The 20,807-nt window shown below is 43.4% G+C and overlaps 2 protein-coding genes across 3 annotated transcripts in view; both read right to left on the reverse strand.

The window, feature by feature from the left end:
- Positions 1-2,063, reverse strand: part of TGIF1 (TGFB induced factor homeobox 1) — a 72,770-nt gene extending 70,707 nt beyond the window's left edge. Inside the window, exons 1-2 of the mRNA XM_030552830.1 lie at positions 1,414-2,063; positions 1,078-1,213 (exon numbers count right to left, since the gene is read on the reverse strand). The gene's annotated coding sequence lies outside the window, so the exon portion shown is untranslated. The remainder of the gene's footprint in view (positions 1-1,077; positions 1,214-1,413) is intronic.
- Positions 2,064-2,852: 789 nt separating this feature from the next.
- LOC115646690 (myosin regulatory light chain 12B-like) lies at positions 2,853-12,982 on the reverse strand. 2 transcript variants are annotated; one of them, XM_030552832.1, is made up of 5 exons: positions 12,746-12,982; positions 11,953-12,069; positions 7,544-7,742; positions 7,207-7,368; positions 2,853-3,355 (listed from the first exon to the last, which is right to left on the reverse strand). In XM_030552832.1, the coding sequence occupies exons 3-5, from the start codon at positions 7,725-7,727 to the stop codon at positions 3,183-3,185; spliced, it is 519 nt and encodes a 172-aa protein (XP_030408692.1). In that variant the 5' UTR covers positions 7,728-7,742; positions 11,953-12,069; positions 12,746-12,982; the 3' UTR covers positions 2,853-3,182. The 2 variants fall into 2 exon arrangements, with proteins under 2 accessions (XP_030408692.1, XP_030408691.1); XM_030552831.1 differs by lacking the exon at positions 11,953-12,069 and having other exon boundaries at positions 12,746-12,975.
- Between the last annotated feature and the right edge of the window lie 7,825 nt (positions 12,983-20,807).

Raw genomic sequence — 20,807 nt, forward strand, 5'->3', positions numbered from 1 at the left:
TTATTTCTTCACAGGCTTATCTATCGTTCATATAATGGGATTAATAAATGAAACCATCAAGAAAAATGTTGGCTGGGTCAATGATGCTACAGACAACTTCTCATGTGAAATCACTAATTGTGTTATATGAATTTCATGCATGTGAGATTTATTCATATTTTGGTTTAATTTTTTCTTTACACTAGGAATGAAAAATCCCCACACCTAGGTCATGATCATGCTGCCTAGACATCTTTAAAATCACAAGTGCCCACTGTAGTTTGAGACATTATCCTTCTGTTGCAGCTCTGCTGGTGCTATCAATTACCATGAGTGAGAGGGAGTGTTAGTGTAGTATCTAACCCTAGTCTAGTTGAACTAGACCTGCTAGTAAAAAACAAAACAAAAAACACACACACACACACCCCACAGCAGCCAGTCTACATCAGTGGCCATACTTGAATCCTACACACAGGCTAGAATCAGCTGGGGGAATATGTCAAAAACCCCTCAAAGACAAGACCTTTAAATATAGCATTTTCCACCAGAGTAAGTTCACAACGTTCTAGCATCAGAGGGGTAGCCGTGTTAGTCTGTATCCACAAAAACAACAAGGAATCTGGTGGCACCTTAAAGACTAACAGATTTATTTGGGCATAAGCTTTCGGGGGGGGAGGGGGGAGGCGGCAGCACAAAACCCTCACTTCAGATGCATCTCCATTTTACCCACAAAAGCTTATGCCCAAATAAATCTGTTAGTCTTTAAGGTGCCACCAGACTCCCTGTTAACATTCTAGCACTGTGCCTTTTTTGGCAAACACTGGACAGCAGTTGCACTATAAACTGGTCAGCTTTCAAACCAGTAGAAAGTTTAAGAGATGCTTCCTATATGAAACATCAACAGAACCAATAACTGTAAAACAAGTAGAAATTTCTTAAGACTACTCACTGTAGGCAGTTTCTCTACTACTCCATCTCAATATACTAACGTGTCAAATGCAAACTAACACCAAGCTCAAAATGAGTTCATTTGCATCATAAATTTTCACTGAGCTTTGAAACCTAAGACAGTTCAGTTAGAATGCCACAAAAACTTACCTCTAAACAAAACTAGTTATGGATCTTCTCCCAAAATTCAGTTCACAGCAGCAACCTTTCTAGAACCAGCAAAACAGTCTCAGCCAATGTCAACTGGTCAGTTCTGTAACCTCACTTCCAAAAGTATAACCAATAACTGTAAAAACAAGTGGAAATGTGGTAAATAAAGCAGGGCCTCCATTCTCATAGCTATCCTAGACTGTAAAACTGAACCTCAAGAAATCTCGAAGAGATGGGTGGGGATATTTTATTGAATCTGCTATTACTGTTATGCATATTACAACAAAAAGAGATACACTCTAAAAATAACTTGTGTACATGTTGCAAAATTCATACCTAGACCTTCCCTCAAAAGTTGAGAAGTGTTCAGTTCAGTAGTTTGGTCCAGTCAGGCAGGGCAGCACTATGCATCGTCGATTCAGATACTGAATTTCCCCCACATTCGGAGGGATCCAGTTGCAAGGCTTCCCCTAAGGGCATCCCTCCTAATTTTAAGGTACAAAGCTCATGAGCAAAAGAGTTATGTTTGCTAGGAAGCTACTATATTAAAGAGCACTTGGTTTGTCCTAACATAGTAACATTGGAATGCTACAATCCAACCTTCTACACAAAAACCAGGCTGTAGTGACAAACTAAAGCCAACAAGCAGCTAAATCCCAAGGCAACACAGTCTAATACACAAGTTGTGACCGCTAAGTGTGCAGAATAATGGATAAAATGATATATGCCCTACGCTGTGGCACAAGAATGAACAAAAACATTAGCACCAAGGTATACCAATTATTTAAGTTGTTTTGGATAAAAAAATTGTTATAAATACTCCCCCACACACACACTTTTTTTTTTAATAAAGAAAAAGATGAAAGAATCAAGTTTACCAGAACTGTCTACTGAAATTATAGGAACTTTTAATAGAATCTTTGCGGGTAGAAAATTTACCCTTCAAACTTAAAATTTACAGAAGGCCTAGGATCAAACACAAAGCTATGAATAAATCCAATCCCATGTCATATTTTTCCATAATTTTGCCTTTTATTTTTTTTTTAAAGTCTCCCAACTGGCAAGTGGGCAGAAGCTTTTTTCCAATATAAACTTTCATTCTGAAAGCAAATGTATATGTTCCCAGTTGCCCCAAAGAGGCAGAAATAACACTGTAAAAGCAGAGAGAGAAACATTAGTTAAGTTCACACTTTCTGTCCATCCCCAAAGCCAAAAGACAATTTTGAGAGAGGATGACAAGAAGAGAGGAAAAGGAGAAAATATTTTTCATCAACTAAAAAGAAACCTAGTACCACCATAGATCTGAGATTTGCCAGAAGGCTCACTCCTGCAGATGTTGTAAGGAGCATGAAACAGGTGTTCTGGTCACATCTAGCCAAAATCTTCCATTCACATAATATTTTCCCTTTGGAAAAGCCTAGCATATTCTACAAAAAGCTAAAGTTACCAGATTAAATACTGTACAGTTAACACTGGGCACAACTCCAGGATTTTTTCATAACACCAAGCAAATTGACTTCCAAGATTGGAACCATTCTTTTGCTCTGAACCAGAGTTTTAAATAAAGGAGGTTCCTCACCATGTTACACAAAACGTAATATCACTGCCCAACTTAAGTGCAAGAATGGTAACGCCTAAATGAAGACTTATATGTTACAAGTTGTAAACCCACTGCTTAGCATTTTAATTCTGAACTAAAATGTCAAAAGTGGATATAACTGTCAACTTGGGAAAATGCTTCCACCTATTGTTAGAAAAGCCTCTTCACAAGAAAAGGTTTAATGAGGTATTTTATTTATATAACAATCTTTATTTCAAAATGATATTATAAAAATGTAAAAATCCAGAAATAGGTCTTTTTCCCTTGGCCTTCACATTCATTGATCTTTATCCCCAAATCCTTTTCACTACAATAAAATCCCCCATTTCCAGTCTGATTACAGAGGTGCAAGTGTGCCATAATGGTCTGAAATCCATAAATTCATGGAAAGGCAAAAGCTGTGAAGCTAAACTGCATGCAACAGGTTCTACCAGCAAACACAAAAACCCTGAGAAATAAACATGAATGAAAACACGAAGTTATCTGCAAGTGTCTGCAGTTTTGTTCAATCATCTTTGTCTTTTGCTCCGTGTTTAAGGATGCGTGTGAATTCAATGTAATTGAAATTGCCCTTTTTGTCAATTGGTGCCTCTCTGTATAGCTCATCTACTTCTTCATCTGTAAACCTGTCTCCCATTGTTGTCAGCAACTCTCTCAGATAATCTTCTTGAATGACCCCTAGAATGCAATATATACAAGGAATCAGGATAGAGAATATTTTGTACTTCCTCAAATGCAAAGATGTGTCAACAATAGGATAAACAGTCATGCCAACAGCAATAGATATGTATCTGCCTTTTATAGCATACAATAAATGAGTGTACTTGCCCCAAGAGACCAGAATGGCTCTTCATGACACGATTAAAAACTTCCATAAACTAATCTTCTCAAATTCCAGAGAAGCAGTTGCTTTGATACAATTTACAAGGATTCATGAAAAGAGGGACTGTTTTACAAAGATATAGTTCATGGAAATACAGGCACTTGAAACCGATTTTTAAAATGGAAGAACACCAAGACGTTGCTAACTGAGGCAGGAATAAATAAGGTCCCTGTTGCTTTACTGTGCAATTTGCATTTTTAAGGGATTGTATTCTTCTTAACTTTACCTTACAGCAGATGCACAAATACACCCAGTAGTTTCCTCTAATGACTAAATAGCAGCAGTTTGGCTTTTTCATTGCTGTCAAGTTCTGTTGCTAAAGGGGGTTTCATTTGGATACAGAAAGTATGTGGCACAAGTCCAGGAGGAGGGTTTATAACTGAGGAGACCTGCGGAAAGCCTGAGCAAGTTAAATCAGAGGCAGGAAATATTTCTATGAGGAACTGGAAGAAGGGAAATGGGCCAGAGAAGGAGATAACTGAAGCTACTTATCTTATGATAAATTGAGATTAGCAAAACACAAGGAAATTATTAATACAGGGATAAAATGACTAAGATGACTTGGATACAAAAAATCAAGTTAGGTTAACTTATCAATGGATATTACTAGAGCCATTGGTTGCAAATAATCCCAGAGACGTTTAGAAAGTACAAAAAAGTGGAGGGTGGGGAAAAAAATGGCAGAAGCAGCTGAAGGCAGAGGATGGGCCACATCCTGATGTCAAGATAAGAGACCTACATTGCCTCAAATGCAAGGATAAGTTACTGAGCTCTAGCTGGAGACAAACCAGTCAAATGAACTAGCTGACAGACTGCTACAAGAAGGACTATTAGACTGTGCAAGACAGCTGTACACCACAATGATTAAGGAGTAAACAACCAGCATGTGAAGAAACAGGTTCTGCAGAGAACGATGCTTTAGAAAGGGACTAGAGAACCTCAGTGAGCAGAGATCAGAGAAGATCGGAGGACAGAAAGCCAGACAAGCAGAATGGACCAAAAGCAACCAGTGAGTGATGGACATGTCTTTGTATGGTGTTGCAATGTTAAAGAGTTTAAACCAATATTCTACATTAAAAAAACAGCAGGAGAGAAGCTTTCAATTATCCACATCCAAATTAACAGGGCCAGATGCTCACAGGATGGGATCATAGCACTTCACAGACCTGGAACAACAACCGAAGGAGATGACTACACAGATTAGCATCCCAGAACTGGTAGAATATTTAGAGGTAAATGAGTGTCAGGAGACGGCGTAGGGATTATTGGTCATAAGAGTGCAGGACTTTTTGGTGGTGGGGTTCATCTACATGGAACTGAATTCTTCCATCTGAATAGTTCTGTAACAGATTAAAGCTCTGAACAGTGCTACCAAACTAGGAAAAGTTTGCAAAGGTAACGAGATTCAACAGGATACTGACAGAATACCACAAAGTAGCCTCGCTAAGGCAGGTGGAATAAAAGAATAAAACCAACTAATTTAGAATTGATCTTGGGGCACACCATCAGAGACAAAGCAGATATTGGGGGAACTAAGAGTAAAGGAACAAACTTTTACCAGTACAATTAGATTGGTTCCTGGTGCTATTTGGAGAGATATGGAGGAGTAGTATATACAACTACAGTATAGAAGGCTATGACATGTTTTGCAGAAGGAGGGAGAAAAACAAATGGGGAAGATGATGTGCTATATCAAGTCAGCCTGGGTCACAACTGCATTACTCTAGTTTCACACCATTAAAAACTCCATTCCTTTGTATACTTTCTTGGCATTATTCATCACACAGAGTTACATGTATGTAGAACTGAGGTAACAGTAGTTAGTCAACCCAGAATATATACATATGCATGCAGATGGAGACAACTGATAAATGCTGAAAATTGTTCAAGGTAACTAAGTTTCTTAATAACACATTGTTCAAAGTACAGATCTCAGGAAATAAAACAAGTCAGAGGCAACAACATAGTGGTCAAAAATGTATGAACTGATATTATAAAGAACATTTATATTTATTAGTCAATGAAGACAAAAAGGGCACAACTATCAGGAGGAAAGATGTGTTAAATGTCAAGAAAAATAAAGTATACAATTAGGCAATGGAGCAAGATGCTAAAGGAGATTGGGGAATCAATTCAAGACGGGATTAAAACTGATCAGGGATGTTTTACAGATAATGAAGTCAACCTTGTCAGTAGGTGGGAGGGGGGCTGAACCAGAGGCACCTTTCAAGCCAATTGATGATTAAAGAAAGAATGAATGAAGACATTAACAATTCTATCTGTTCTTACTGATATGCTCTCTTTTTTGACATACAGACTAAACTGTCGGTATAGTGAATAAGAAAGACTACCTGTGGAGAGAAAATAATTCCTCTACGAACAGACTTCCTCTTTTAGAAGAAGATTGAGACATTTCCTCAGGAAGGGAGAAAGTCAATTAACATCTGAAAAGACCTTACCAAAGAAGGGCTGTTTACCTAAGCTCCAGCAGGAAGGGGATATCCCTTGAAAAGGCAAAAGGTGCTAAAAATATAGGTTCAAAATAGCTGTTTGAAATTGGACAATACACTTTGATAGGCTCAGATGGCATATCCACAGATGAGATTAAAAATGCTACAGGAGACAATTGTGAGATAAGGTAATGTGTAATGACACCTGTAGTATGAAACTGATGTAATTTCAAAACAAGCTAAAAGGCTTGACCCCAGTTTCCACAGGGCTTATAGGACTATATTTGCCAAGTATAGTGAATACTTTGGAATTCACCCCTTTCTGCTGGATTTTGCTCCAGAATCTCAACTGTCATTAAAAAAAATAAAAGTTTCTAGACTTGCAGTTTCAAAGATAACTTTGAACCATGAAAAGACTGCAAACCAATGCAATATCTGCCTGAATCAGCAGAAATCTTGAAACAGTAGCTGACAGGCATGACCTCTTCATTTCTTTCAACCTGGGCCCCATGGATTTGTGATTCTGCGACAATGGAAATGACCTTTTTCCAAGACACCAGGGAATTCACAGTCAGGGTGATGTAGTCAGAGTGGCAAACCAGGAAAAGTGGCATTTTGTGGACTTAAGGAGGGGACAATGTGGTTGGCATCAAGACTAGATAAGAGGAGATTACAGTAGTTAAGATGCAACAACAGGTCCTGAACAAGAGCTTTGGATACTGCGTGGATGTATGGGTCTGGAGAGCGGTCCAAGTCAATTACCTTCAAACTAAAGGCCTCCCATCTCAGTTACATTTTAAAAGCCACAGAAATTGATGTTTGCCCACTTAGCCTTCTACTTCGGTGAATTCCTCCTCAGGCAGTTACATCTCACGCTCCATTTTGGGGAGTTTGCATATTGCCTAGTTACATGTTCTTCCTTGAAGTCCCATCGTAGGCGACAAATACTGGTATGCAAATGCTCACACAGAAAGAGGACAATCTTCATCTTCACTCCAAGTGTGATATATCAGTTTCTTATAATTTGATAGGACATGAAAGTTAGGACAACTATCCCTGTGCCATATCACATTTTATCAAGATGAGCCCGTTAGCAAAACAGATCCTCACCTATGTATCAAATTTAGATTATATTGTTAGGCTTGAACAATACTAGAAAAACCAGAAATCCCAAGAGAGGTGTTTCATCCACTTACCTGTTGCCTCTTCATCAAAACAAGCAAAAGCATTTCGGATTACATCTTCTGGATCTGTGCCATTTAACTTTTCACCAAACATTGTAAGGAACATAGTGAAGTTAATGGGGCCTGGAGCCTCATTCATCATGGCATCTAGGTACGCATCAGTGGGATCCTTTCCTACAAGTAAATAAGTCACTTCTTAAAATTGAAGAGCACTGTTATACATTTAGAAGTTACTCATCTTTCATAACACAGTTCTCACATATTGAAGTTTTAACAAATTCAAACTACTGGACTTATCCGAGACAACTGTTAACCAGAAAGTAACAATTTTGTAACTGGAGAACATTACCAAGGGAAGCGAGCATATCATGCAGGTCTTCTTTGTCAATGAACCCATCTCTGTTCTGATCAATCATGTTAAAGGCCTCTTTGAATTCTTGAATCTGTGACTGATCAAACATTGCAAACACATTGGAGGTTGCACGCTGAGGGCGCTTCTTGGCGATCTTTGTCTTTGCCCTTTTGCTAGACATGTTGATTATTGGATTCTGGAGGGGGAAGTAAATACATTCACTGAAATACAAACTTAGAACTTACATAACAGCTGTAATGATGATTTACAGTTAAAGTTTACTGCTAGCAGATGAAATAAAGGTTTACCATTCCCCTACTCCCCAACTCATCACCAGAACCCCTTTTCTTCCTCAGGAAAGAGGGGAGAGAAAGAAGAGAAAAATACAAGAAAACAAATGAAACAAAAAAGTAATTAAAAGACTTCAGTTTGAAAATGAAAAAATATCATGCTTGCTTTATGAGAGGAGTCAACATTTTGGAGTTTTTTTGTTTAAGTTGTACAGTCTGGAAATGATGTGCTAAGACATTTAAGTGGTTTACCAATGTCATATAATCATTCACAAGTCACTATCACATCAATATGTTCGCAACACAAACCCAACCTTAACTCTGTTCTCTTGTTTTGTTCTGAAATAAAAATATGCCGTAGAATGTATCCTATCGAAGTTTATTAAATGTAGAATGACAGTATTGAAGGAATATATTTCCAAGGTGCATCAGTTATAATGGAGCTCTATGGCTTCTAATATGATGGAAGGTTGGTGGAATAGAAGAATATAGTTACAAATTAAAATAATTGGTTTGATGTTAAAAAAACCTGTTTTAGAGCAACTAGAGCTTGTAAACTCTGAAAACTTTAAGGGCAAAGTTGAAGTCAAATAAGCATGGTAAGTAAAGGTGGGTGAGATTAAGGATAAAAAAGGAATTGGCTGGATCCATTAACTGATAAGTTCCAGATCTAACATTTGGAAACTTTTTTGAAGCTGCATTATTATTGAAAAGCACATTTTTGGGAAGGAGGGGTAAGTGTAAACTGAATTCCACTAAAACACTTTCAAGCTTAAGCGTAACCATTTTTGTTTAGAATTTTCCATTCCACGCATGGCCTTAAGATGTGTTCCAAAATTTAACTGGGGTACTACATAGATCTGCAGAAAGGAAGCTCTGCTCCTACAGACCTTGAGGCCCATCAAAGTGAGGGCTTGTCTACATTGGCACTTTTGAGCGCTGCAACTTTCTTGCTCAGGGGTGTGAGATGGTTTTTTAACAGCACTAGGAGAGCTCTGCCGTGACTTCACAAGCCACGTTAAAGCGCTGCCGTGGCTTGTCGGTGTAGACTAGCCCCCAAGCTCTGCTCCTAAATACTTGACCAAGTCCACAGGAGGACAGCTTGCATGGGAAGGAAGATTATATCTGCACTGGAAATGTAGATAGTTAGCGGAGAGAAAACTCATCCACCTGAAAACTTTGAAGGACCTAAGTTTTGCACCTGTTAAGTGTTTGACTTGGATAGGAGTTGCCTCCTTTTCCTCTCCCCTATTATTTTACCAGACCTCCAGCCAGCAAGGCCCCACAAGTTATATTCTTGCTAATGTATCTTTGAATAGCATGACTGCTATTGTTTAAAAATTATTCTTTTAAAACTTGTGGTCATTCTAATACACAAGATGTGCCTGTCATTAAAAGTGAACATTTAAATAATATATAAACCGCTCACTCATCTATGAACTAGGAGAAAAGTCCTCTTTAGAGCACGTTTACTAATCAAATGTTCAAAACAGTACTCTGTCTTCACAACAGAGTTGACTCAAGTGATTAACATCTCTGAGAAGCCAGGTTAGCTTCATTAGCCCAAATGTGAGTAGCCTTCCTGCAAAGCCTTATCCGAATTACTTTGTTCTCAGCAGTGCTGCACTCCCACATGTTCAGACAACTTCTGGAGGCAATTCCATGTTTTTGGGGCTGCACTAAGCTGAAGTGATCTATGATTGTTTCCTAATGAATTGTGGAAGAATTTGTCTAGCCTTCTGGGCATGTCGGGGAGAGAATTCTGGCAAGGCATTTTGGGAAGGCACTGGAAGGCTATCATCACTCAAGTGGTTTAGTCAGTGTCCTCACAGTAAAGTATGCAAGTTACCAGCTGGAGTGAATGCAGCTAGCTCAGGCTGAAAGCACCAAAAAAACCCCGAAGACTATAGCTTTTTCTGCTTGTGCATGGGAGGGGAATTATGGTAAACTATTAATTAAGAGCCAGGTTAATTATGCAGTGAAGATATAGCCTAAATGAACTTCACCCTAAGCTGCCGGATGCTCATTGCTTAAAAAGAAAAACAGATCACTTATTTAGAAGCCCAAATACAGTCAGGGGCAGCTCTAGGTATTTTGCAGCCCGAAGCATAGCAGGCAGGCTGCCTTCAGCGGCTTGCCTGCAAGAGGTCCCCAGTCTCGCGGATTCGGCAGCACACCTGCAGGAGGTCCGCCGAAGCCACGGGATTAGCAGACCCTCTGCAGCCATGCCACCAAAGGCAACCTGCCTGCTGCCTTTGCGGCAGCTGGCAGAGCGCCCCCCATGCTTGCAGCCCCAGGCATGCGCTTGGCCTGGAGCCGCCCCTGAATACAGTAACTCCTCACTTAACATTGTAGTTATGTTCCTGAAAAATGCAACTTTAAGCAAAACAGTGTTAAGCGAATCCAATTTCCCCATAAGAATTCATGTAAATGCAGGGGTTTAGGTTCCAGGGAAATTTTTTTTCAATACACACACTCTAAGTTTTAAACAAACAATTTAATGTGGTTCCAGGGAAATTTTTTTTCAATACATACACTCTAAGTTTTAAACAAACAATTTAATATTGGTACACAGTGATGATGATTGTGAGGTGGAGGAGTCAGAGAGTGGGATATTTCCTTTACTGCTAAATGATGAATTAGCAATTGGCTGAACCCTCAAGGGTTAACTCTCTCTCTACACAAGGCAGCAGGAATGGAGGGAGATATGCCCATTTCCCTTAAGTACACTGCCTTGTTAATTAGATCAGCTTGTTGATAGGCAGCTGCTGCAAGCTCCCTCCATCTTGAGTCCTGGCCTGTCCCCCCTGCTCTATGGAAGATGGGGTAAGTGGGGTGCAAGAGCAGGGGGATAGCCTGACATTAGCTCCTGTCTTCCTTCCCTCCTCCCCACGCGCAGCAAGCAGGCATCTCGGGGAGCAGTTCCAAGGCAGAGGGCAGGAGCAGCACATGGCAGTGGGGGAAGGGACATAGCTGAACTGCAGGCAGCTGCTGCACAGGGAACTTAGGGGAGCGGGGAGCTAATGGGGGCTGCTGGCCCTCCCTCATTCCAAGCCCCCACCAGCTAGCTGCAAGGGGCTGCTCTTCCTGCAAGCAGTAGACAAAGCAGATGACTGCCAAACGACCTTAGAAGGGAGCATTACACAACTTTAAACGAGCATGTTCCCTAACTGATCAGCAACGTGACAATGTTAACCAGGATGACTTTAAGTGAGGAGTTACTGTGTTTTGCCCTAATTTCTCAAGACTACAGTTATATCTGCAACCTGGTTCTTTGATATAACTGCAACACCTCACTACATTCTAAGTGAAACTGTAAATGGAAAAAATTAAACCCAAGGTTAACAAGGAAGTCGCTATATCATGGATTTAAAGTTTACAAGTTTTCCCACCTGTGTGGCAAACTGAGGAGCTTTCCTCAGAGTTTGACTATTTCCCACTGTCTAATTAGGGGCTATTTCTAACATGAAAGATAGCACAAAAAGGCACAAGGAGAAGCAGTTAAAAATAGTAAGTCTCTGGGGCTGCACCCTTTTCTTCTTCCCCATCATGTACGGTTGGCTTGGATTTTCACATGGCTCTATAAAACCCAGAGGCTCTGAAGACAGCTAGGTCCATGCGCTTGCACAGTCTGAATGAGGAGTGGGTCTGTGGTCTGCATTTTACTCACTATCTGAGACTAGGTGGAACAAACAGAGCACTGATCAGCAGTCTGCCTCTTAAAATGCTCAGCAGCTGAACTCCACAGTTCCACAGCAAATAGTAGTTTGTGGTGCTATATGAATACGTTACTTAAGTTTAAAAACAGTCAGACTAAAAAAAATAACACTCAGTTTGGTCGCTGTATTTACATCAATAAAGTGTCACCCTCAACCCTATAATAAAAAGGACAGTTCCATTTCAGAAGCAGGTCAAAGTATGCCAATGTCCCACTAATTGGAAAGAACATAAAGGACAGAATATGGGGCACTTACATGGCTCTTATCTCTGAGTAATCTCACCCTGTGGTACAACTTCCTAATGCTTGAATTATCTTCTTCTGAAATCAGTGCTTCAGTTCAATTACTAGACCCACCACTTTGAATGGGATACTTGTTTTTCCTTTCCTTATCTTACCTCTCCTATTTTCTGCTCTCTTTTATTCCATTAGTTCCCTTCCATCACTGCTCTCTCACTCTTGTCAGACCACGTTCCCTACAGCTTCGCTGCACTGATGATGACTGTAGCCAATTCCTGGGTATGTAGATACAATTTATACAGCGTTTTCGGCTCCTTCCGGACTAAAAAATGCTACATAACCGAGGCGCAGTGCGAGCGACTGCCGAGCTCAGCATCACCCCTGCTGGGGTGGGGTGGCTCGGCTCCCAGGCCCTGCCATGGCTTTCTGCAGCCGTTTCCTACCAGTCCCTTTCCCCACACGCACAGACCGGGGCTCCCAGGCCCCGGGCGCTGCCCGGCTCAGACCCGTCTCTCCGCACACAGACACAAACGAGGCTACAAGCGGTTTCCCTCCGCCCCCTCCCGGCGGTGTCACGGCTGGAGGGGCAACTGGCCGGGGTGGAGTCGGCCCCAGCTCCGGGTTGTCCGGGCCCCCAGGGCATGGGCGGTCAGGCCGGGTTCGCCTGGCATGTTAGCGCAGGGCCCCGCGTCAGTCGGCGCAGCAGCGCGAGCCAGGGCCTGATCCCCAGGCGCAGGGACCCTGGTGTCGCCCCTGGGCGAGGAGAGGCGGGGTCCGGTCCGGTCCTGCCCGGGGGTGCGGCGCGGAGACCGGCCCTGCGCTGCCCTCAGCTCCCGGGCGGGGCCCGCCAGAGCCTTGGGGAAGGGGCCCCTCGCCCCGCCCAGGCCAGGCCCGGCCCAGCGCTGTCACCGGGCTCGGCTCGGCTCCCCGGCCCCCGCGGCGCGGCCTCACCTGGCGGCTGCTGTAGAGACTCGGGTCCAGTCGGAACTGGCAGGAACCAGCCGTGCTGCGAGCTGCCCCAACACTTCCGGAGAGCGCGGTCCCGGAGCGAACCACCGCCCGGCCAGAGGGGGAGGGACGGGGGACACAGGGGCTAAACCATCAACAAGGAGAGGGGGTGGCGCCGCACACTGCGGGGAGAGGAGCGCGGCTGCTCCGCAGTAACTGTGCTGCTCACGACCCGGCAGAGATGGTTCGCGCCGTAACCCCCCCTCCCTCGCCGCTGTGATAGTGCAGTCTGGTGAGCTCACTGCGTTCCATGGGGCGGGGCTAGCGAGGATTTGTACATAGGTAACCCTGCCCTGCAGCACACTCGCGCACAATTCGTATAGTTAGCGCAGGAAAGGGGCGGGGCGGTGCTGCCCTTTCCTGACGGGCGCGGTAGCGGCCTCACGGGGGCGATCGAGGGTTCCCCGCTTGCTCTGGCGCCCCCTGCAGTTGGGGAGCGGGTGTTATTCCAATCTCGCCTGTTTAAAACTCAGAATCATAGAAATGTAAACCCAGAAGGGGACTGGATAAATCATCTAGTCCGTCCCCTGCACTGGGGCAGGATTAAGTATTAAGATTACTCCTGAGAGGTGTTTGTCTAACCTGTTCTTAAAAACCTCCAGTGACAGAGGTTCAACAACTTGCCCCTAGGTAATTTGTTCCAGTTAGGAAGTTTTTTCCTAATATCTAATGTAAATCTCCCTTGCTGCAATTCGCGCCCATAATATTCTTGTCCTGTTCTCAGTGGCTAAGGAGAACAATTTATCACACTCCTCTTTATAGCAACCTTTTACATGCATGAAGGCTGTTATGAGTCAGCCTTCCCTGCCAAATCAGGTGACTGGCTTAAAATCATGAGGTTTTTTTTTTTTTTTAATAAAGGGAATGGTGGGGATCTCTTGTTTGCCCATGTGGAGCCCATGAGCTGCACTCAGGTCACATTTTCAAACTCAGCTCTCTAACTGTGAGGGCAGCAACTGATTCTGTAAGTAAAGTAGTGGAGCCGTTTGGCTACCCAGGAACACACCCACTAGAGTTGGCCGCATGAGGGCTGGGTTGGCTCTCACATGGGGTAGTTTCCAACCCTGTAGCTTCCCCATTCACCCCAGGGGCCTTGGTGACACCAGGGCAGACCCTGAACACAGCCAGGCCTTACAGGCTATACTGGGGGCTGACCACAGAACCCTACCACTCTTCAGCCACCCTGGAGTGCAGCATGCCACAGCTGCCTTGCTATGCTAGGGGCTTGCACCAGTGCCCTTCCTAGGGTTGCCAACTTTCTATCTGCAGAAAACTGAGCACTCTTGCCTTTCGCCTTGCCCCTTCCCTTAGGCCCCACTCCCACTCGCTCCATACCTCCATCGCTTGCTCTCCCCCACCCTCGCTCACTCATTCATTTTCACTGGGTTGGGGCAAGGGGTTGGGGTGCAAGAGCAGGTAAGGGTCCTGGAGTGAGGCTGGAGATGGGGGGAGTTGGGGTCCAGGAGGGGGCTCCAGGCTGGAGGCTGGAGCCATGGGGTTTGGAGTATGGGAGGGAGCTCCAGACTGAGGCAGAGGGTTAGGGTGTGGGAGGCGGTATGGGCTCTGGGCTGGGGATGCAGACTTCAGACTGGGGCCAGAAATGATGGGTTCAGGGTGCTGGAGGGGGCTCCGGGCTGGGGTATGGGAGGGAGTGAGGGCTCCATCTGGGGCTGCAGGCTCTGTGGTGAGGCCAGGGATGAGGGTTTGAGGTGCAGGAGGGGGCTCAGGGCTGGGGCAGGGGGTTGGGATGTGGGAGGGATGCAGGCTACAGGAGGGAATTTGGGTGTGGGGGGGGGGATCAGGGCTGGGGTAAGAGGTTGGGGCATGAGAGGCAGTGCAGCGTACAGACTCCAGGTGGCTCTGACCTCAAGCAGTTCCCAGGAAGCTGCCAGTATCTCTCTCCAGCTCCTGGGTGGAGGCGTGGCCAAGTGGCTCTACACACTGTCCCCAGCCACAGGTGCCACCTCTGCAGCTCCCATTGGTTGCAGTTCCTGGCCAATGGGAGCTGTGGAGCCAGCAGGCTGGGCAGGGGCAGCGTGCAGAGCCCTTGTGGCCACCCCTATGCCTAGGAGCTGGAGGGAGACACTGGCAGCTTCCCAGGAGCTGCATAGAAGTAGGGCAGATAGGGAGCTTGCCATAGCCCCGCTGTGGGCAGTCAACCAGACTTTTAACGACCCAGACTTTTAACGGAGTCACCAGGGTCCCTTTTTGACTGTGGGTTCCGATCTAGATACTGGATGCCTGGGAACCCTACCTAGACTTGCTCTTAGCCGCACACTCTCCGCACAGCAGCTTGAGCCACGTGATTCACAGGGGCACAAGCTGTGACGTGCACGGCCAAACGACCACCCACCCGTGATACCAAATGAAAACCTTATAGAAAACGAAGGGAGCCAGATTTTAGTGGTTGGAAGCCAAAACTGAAGTTCAGCATGGTTTAAAATTGACCTGGAGAAGTGAAAAAGTGGGGCTATAACTTTTTTTTGGTTTTATGTTGTTTGAATAAAGGTTTCCTCCAAAAATTTATGTTTTTCTGCTTTTTTGTTTTATGTTAAAAATTCAGGTCTTATCTACCCTGTTTTTCCTGGCTGATGAGAGAACTAGCAGGTTTATGACATCACAGACACTAGAATAATGAAACCTCATTAGCTGAGAGGACAAGTGATTTTTATTATTATTAGGGTTTTTTGTTTGTTTGTTTTTGTTTGTTTGTTTTGTTGGTATGGAAGATAAGACCTCTTTGTTAAAGTCTTTGATAAAGAGTCAACCTTTCCTCCCTCCCCTCAATTTAAGTGCTGATGAAGATCCCAGTTCACATCTCTGGGTCTCCCAACAGTGATCCCCAGCATAAACAAGATGATGTTCCTAATATTTCTAAAGTAAAAAATAAGCAGAAACCCCCTTACATCATAAAAGTAACTAACAAAAAAGGCACAAACTCATTTCCCCCCTCTGCAATCGCCTTTAAGGAGTCCATGATCCCATTAATGCAGCCCCTTGAAGAAGTGGTAGGACTGGTTCAAATGTAAGTACTCTCCTGAAGCTGAGGACTGAAATGTGTTCAGGGAAAGTTGTTAGTCTGGGATCCAAATGCTTCTGCATTTTTGGAATTTTTCTAATGTGCTCAAGGGCTGGATTAATTTACATTTTACATACTCAAGTGCCAGAGTGTTAGGAGTGTGGGTGTGAGGAAGTTGTAAATGGTTTACAATGTTGAAAATAGGAATAATAAAAAAATGAATTCTGAATTATTGTTATTTTAGAAAAATACATTGCCAGTAACGTACCTTGTTATCATATCTCATTTCCTGCATCTTCTTTCATTTTCATCCGTTGCATCATTAAACTTTTCTCATGACTATATATGACAGCCTATTAAAGTGATAGCTGTAATGGCAGAAAAAGGAAGCCAGACTTAATTGTATGAATAAACAGGAGAAGATGATCCATGAGCGATTGATAAAGATTCTTTTAATAAATCAGTGTCTTGATATACAATATAGTAACTCCTCACTTAGAGTCCTCCTGGTTTACGTTGTTTCTTGTCACATTGCTGATCAATTAGAGAACATGCTTAAAGTTGTGTAATGCTCCCTTCTAAGGTCGTTTGGTAGCCACCTGCTTTGTCCACTGCTTGCAGGAAGAGCAGCCTGTTGCAGCTAGCTGGTGGGGGCTTGGAACCAGGGTTGACTGGCAGCTCCCCATCAGCTCCTCCCTTAAGTTCCCTGTGCAGAAGCTGCCCAGCAGACTATTAATTGCCGGCAATTCAGCTGTCCCTTCCTTCACTACCATGTGCTGCTTCTGTCCTCTGCCTTGGAGCTGCTCCCCAGAGTCTCCTGCTTGCTGGGCAGGGGGTGGGGGTTTGGGAAGAGGGGAGCTAATGTCAGGGTGTCCCCCTCCCCCTGCTCATGCACCCCGCTTACCCTATCTTCCATAGAGCAGGGGGGAAACACGATAGGGCTCAGGATGGAGGGAGCTTCCTAGCAGCAGCTGCCATCTCAACTTGCTGATCTACTTAAAAAGGCAGTGTACTTAATGTGGGGTCAGCGTACATAAAAGAGCAATGCAGCATATCTCTCTCTCTCTCACACACACACACACGGTGTTTGTCTCTGTTTGCCATGCTGTCTCCCCTCCCTCCATTTGTGCTGCCTTGTAGAGTGTGAAGTTACATTAATAACAATGCGCTAACCCTTGAGGGCTCAGCCGAGTGCTAGTTCATCATTTAGCAGTAAGGCATTCCCTGGGAAATATCCCACCCTCTGATGCCACCACCTCAACCAAGCTTCACAATCATCGTCGCTGTATACAGTATTAAATTGTTTGTTTAAAACTTATACTGTGTGTGTGTAGGTATATATATATAGTCTTTTGTCTGGTGAAAAAAAATTCCCTGGAACCTAACCCGCCCTATTTACATTAATTCTTATGGAGAAATTGGATTTACATAACATTGTTTCGCTTAAAGTCACATTTGTCAGGAACATAACTACAACATTAAGTGAGGAGTTACTGTACTTCTCTTTTAGAGAAAAGAAAAAAATGTAAACTGAATGGATTATTGCTGAAATGTCCATTTACATCGCTGATTAGGTAAAAATTATTTAAATTGTAGCAAGTCTACATATTGAAAATATTGGTACTCACACACTGTAGAGCACCATATAGTTTCTGGGGAATAAGCTCCCTTCTTTCCCCTTCAGGTATAATCTTAATTTCAGCACCCCAGCATCATAAACCTTTCCATTTTTTCCTATGTTGTTATTCATGAATACCTGCTCTGTGGTCCATTAATCTTTGCAGAACAAGTCAACAGGAATCTTTTTGGTTCACATAGTGATTCATCCCTTTTTGTCCACAAAGTATAGGGATGTGGGTGCCATTGATGCAGTTCAGAAAACCCATCTTCTGAAATCTAGCTATTATTTCTGGAACTTTGCTTATGGAAACCACCTGTGGGGAAATCACAATGTTAATTGCTTGCAAACCTGCACAACCATGGCCCTAATAGAGGAATTTCCAACCTTGAAGGGTAGTTCATGGGCCCCCACAACTTGTAACATGCATTATCATCCCCTAGTGCAGGGGTCAGCAATTTCTGGCACACAGCTCACAAAGGTAAGTACCCTGGCAGGCTGGGCCAGTTTGTTTACCTGCCGCGTCCGCAGGTCTGGCCGATCGTGGCTTCCACTGGCCGTGGTTCGCTGCTCCAGGTCAATGGGGGCGGCGGGAAGCTGCAGCTAGCACATCCCTCGTCCCGCACCGCTTCCTGCCACCCCCGTTGGCCTGGAGCAGTGAACCTCGAAGAGTTTATGAAAATATTCCACCTACAATGACCACTTATGCATTGTGAGTTTAGATTTGAAGCAGGGAGAGACGATTGATTTGTATACTTGCTAAAAAACTACATAATGGAAATAATAATGGCGATGATACACATAAGAAACAGAAGCAAAATTATAAAAAGAAATGCCGGGGTAGTTGATAGGGAATATTTAAAAACTTTTCACATGAAATCAGTGGTTAAAAAAGCAGTGACAGGTTGAGTTGCACTGAAGAATATATCAAATATATAGGATTTTATTTAACTTTGCAGAGTGCTTTGTCAATGCTTACTAAATAATAATAAATGATAATCAGATATTTACAGTAATGATAATACAATGAAAATTTATTATTTTTTATTAGAATACCATCTGGATGGACATTGAACAAAAAATGTTCTAGCTATATTTTAACCCTCCATCATACCCTATTTATGAAATTTATCAGGATTCTTTTGGTTCAATTAAGATATCCCAGAGTGCATTATTGTACAACATCACAGATGTCTCATTGTACCCATGATATTAAATAGGGGTGTAGGGGTTATGTGTCAAGGAGCCTTGTTTATGTCCAGTAGTGCTGCAGTGTGAAATATTTCAGTCCGAAAGAAAAAAATTGAAAGTTATGAGTGAGAAGAGTGATTCTAATGGATGTCTCCTCTGGGACTCCACAGAGGGGCCCTGTGTAAGGATGCTTATGCTGCTGCTGCTAGCAGATGCTTCCTATTTCCATGCAAGGATCTGGGGAATAAAGAAAGCTCCCCTGGACTCCTCTATGCTCCAGGTCCTCCCTATTTCTGTGTAAGGGATCCAAGCTGAAATGGGCTCCCAAAGATTCTCAGGCAATGCGCTGAGGCCTGAGGAGTGAAAAGGGCTGTGCAACAGCGGTCCAGACAGGGCTGGCCCATAACATTTTGGCAACTGAGGTGGGGAGCTCAAATGATGTCCCCATGCCCTCTTGCTTGGGCCAAAACTTTGAAAGGTCTCAGTTCTGCCTTCTTCCTGTTCTACCTGAAGGTCCACAGTCTGGGCCAGCTCATGCTCTATTGTGATGGTTGCAAGGCCGAACAGCCTCTCCTGTGTCATTGTGGAGCGTAGATGTGTTTTTATTAACTTCAGCTTGGAGAAGCTGCGTTCTCCACTGGCAACTGTTACAGGAAGTGTTAGAAGTATGCACAGAGCAATAAAAGCATTTGGAAAGAGGGTGGTTATCTTATTTCTGCACATATACTCCAGAACAGCCTTTGGAATTGATCCTGTTGAAATGTATCTTGAAAGGGCTTTCAGTTCATCACCTAAATCACTCACATCAATGTCGCGCATGTCATCATGTGTCAACACTGTCTCTAGTGCCCTGCATTGCTGGTGCAGGTTTTCTTCAGGTATAGTAGGGAGTTTTGGATTATCATACAACATCCCAAATATACTGCTGTGTTCCTTGAGCTGCATGAAATGTTCTTCAACTGACTGTATTGCACAATCTAGCACCTGGTTAAATAATTCAACTTTGAATTGTTGTTTAGGGTTTCGTATGGGATTATCCCATGCCTCGTAATCAAATGTCTTCTTCTTCGGTGACTCTTGTATTCTTGAATAGGTGGGAAAATAGCTTCAGTGTGAAGTTCCTCTGCCAATTTCTGTGCAGTCCACAGAACATTTTGAAATCCCCCATCTGACCGGTAAGACTGTATGTATGACTTTGCTTTGTCCAGTTGTTCCATTGCTCCAGAGATATCAAGGTCAACACCTTGGAGTCTCTTGCTTACAACATTTATTTCAAACAGTATGTCATGCCACAACACTAAGCCACACAGAAATTTGAAGTTATGTATGTTTCTGGTGATTCCATTTCCCTCTGCCACTATTCTCCCAAGAACAGTTCATGTCATAGCATTATCCTCCATAATGGCAACTATGGCATCATCTATCTTCCCAATTTGGTGTTTGATAGGCTTTATCGCCTCCACTCGACTTTCCCATCCTGTGGCACTCAATGGTTTCAGTGTCAGAGAGGATGGTCCCAGATGTTGCTTCAAAATTTGTTATCGATAAGTTGATGCAGAGAAAAATACATAGATGCTTTGAATTACATTAAAATATTCAGCAGCCTCACTAGAAGCTGATGCTGCATCACTGACCACCAAGTTCAATGCATGAGAACTGCACGGGACAAAAAACACTCAAGGGTTTAACTCTCGGATCGTGTCTGCACTCCTCTGTTCTTTCCTCTCATGTTGGCACCATTATTGTAGCCCTGACCTCTTGTATCAGCTATTGCAATTCCCATCTCTTCTAGCTTTTTAAGAAGCACATTTGTCATACCAGCTCCTGTAGTATCATCAATGTCAATAAATTCTAGAAAATGCTCTTTGACAGTCACCATTGCAGGGACATTTTCACTGGGTTCTGTTATTGTTACAAAACACATCATTAAAGTCATTTGTTCCATATGGCTGATGTCAGGTGTGCAGTCCAGAATAACAGAGTAATATCTTGCTGACTTCAGCTCTGTCACAGCTTCTGTTTGACTTTTGTTGCCAGTAACTCTATGATCTCATTTTGAATTGTTTTTACAAGGTAGTGGTGTGTGGACATTTCTTGGGTGGTGACTCTTCGTAGATGCTCCTGGAGTACAGCATCAAACTCAGACATCAGCTCCACAATTCTAAGGAAGTTTCCAT

The sequence above is a fragment of the Gopherus evgoodei genome, chromosome 2 (genome assembly GCF_007399415.2).
Source record: "Gopherus evgoodei ecotype Sinaloan lineage chromosome 2, rGopEvg1_v1.p, whole genome shotgun sequence".
In the NCBI taxonomy this organism is placed as follows: Eukaryota; Metazoa; Chordata; order Testudines; family Testudinidae; genus Gopherus; species Gopherus evgoodei.

Excerpts from the sequence above, each read along its gene's own strand:
- LOC115646690 (XM_030552832.1), bottom strand. The coding sequence starts at position 7,727 with ATGTCTAGCAAAAGGGCAAAGACAAAGATCGCCAAGAAGCGCCCTCAG. Across the intron at positions 7,369-7,543 it reads TGATATGCTCGCTTCCCTTG|GAAAGGATCCCACTGATGCG; the intron begins GTAATGTTCTCC and ends ATTTACTTGTAG. Across the intron at positions 3,356-7,206 it reads TTTTGATGAAGAGGCAACAG|GGGTCATTCAAGAAGATTAT; the intron begins GTAAGTGGATGA and ends ATTGCATTCTAG.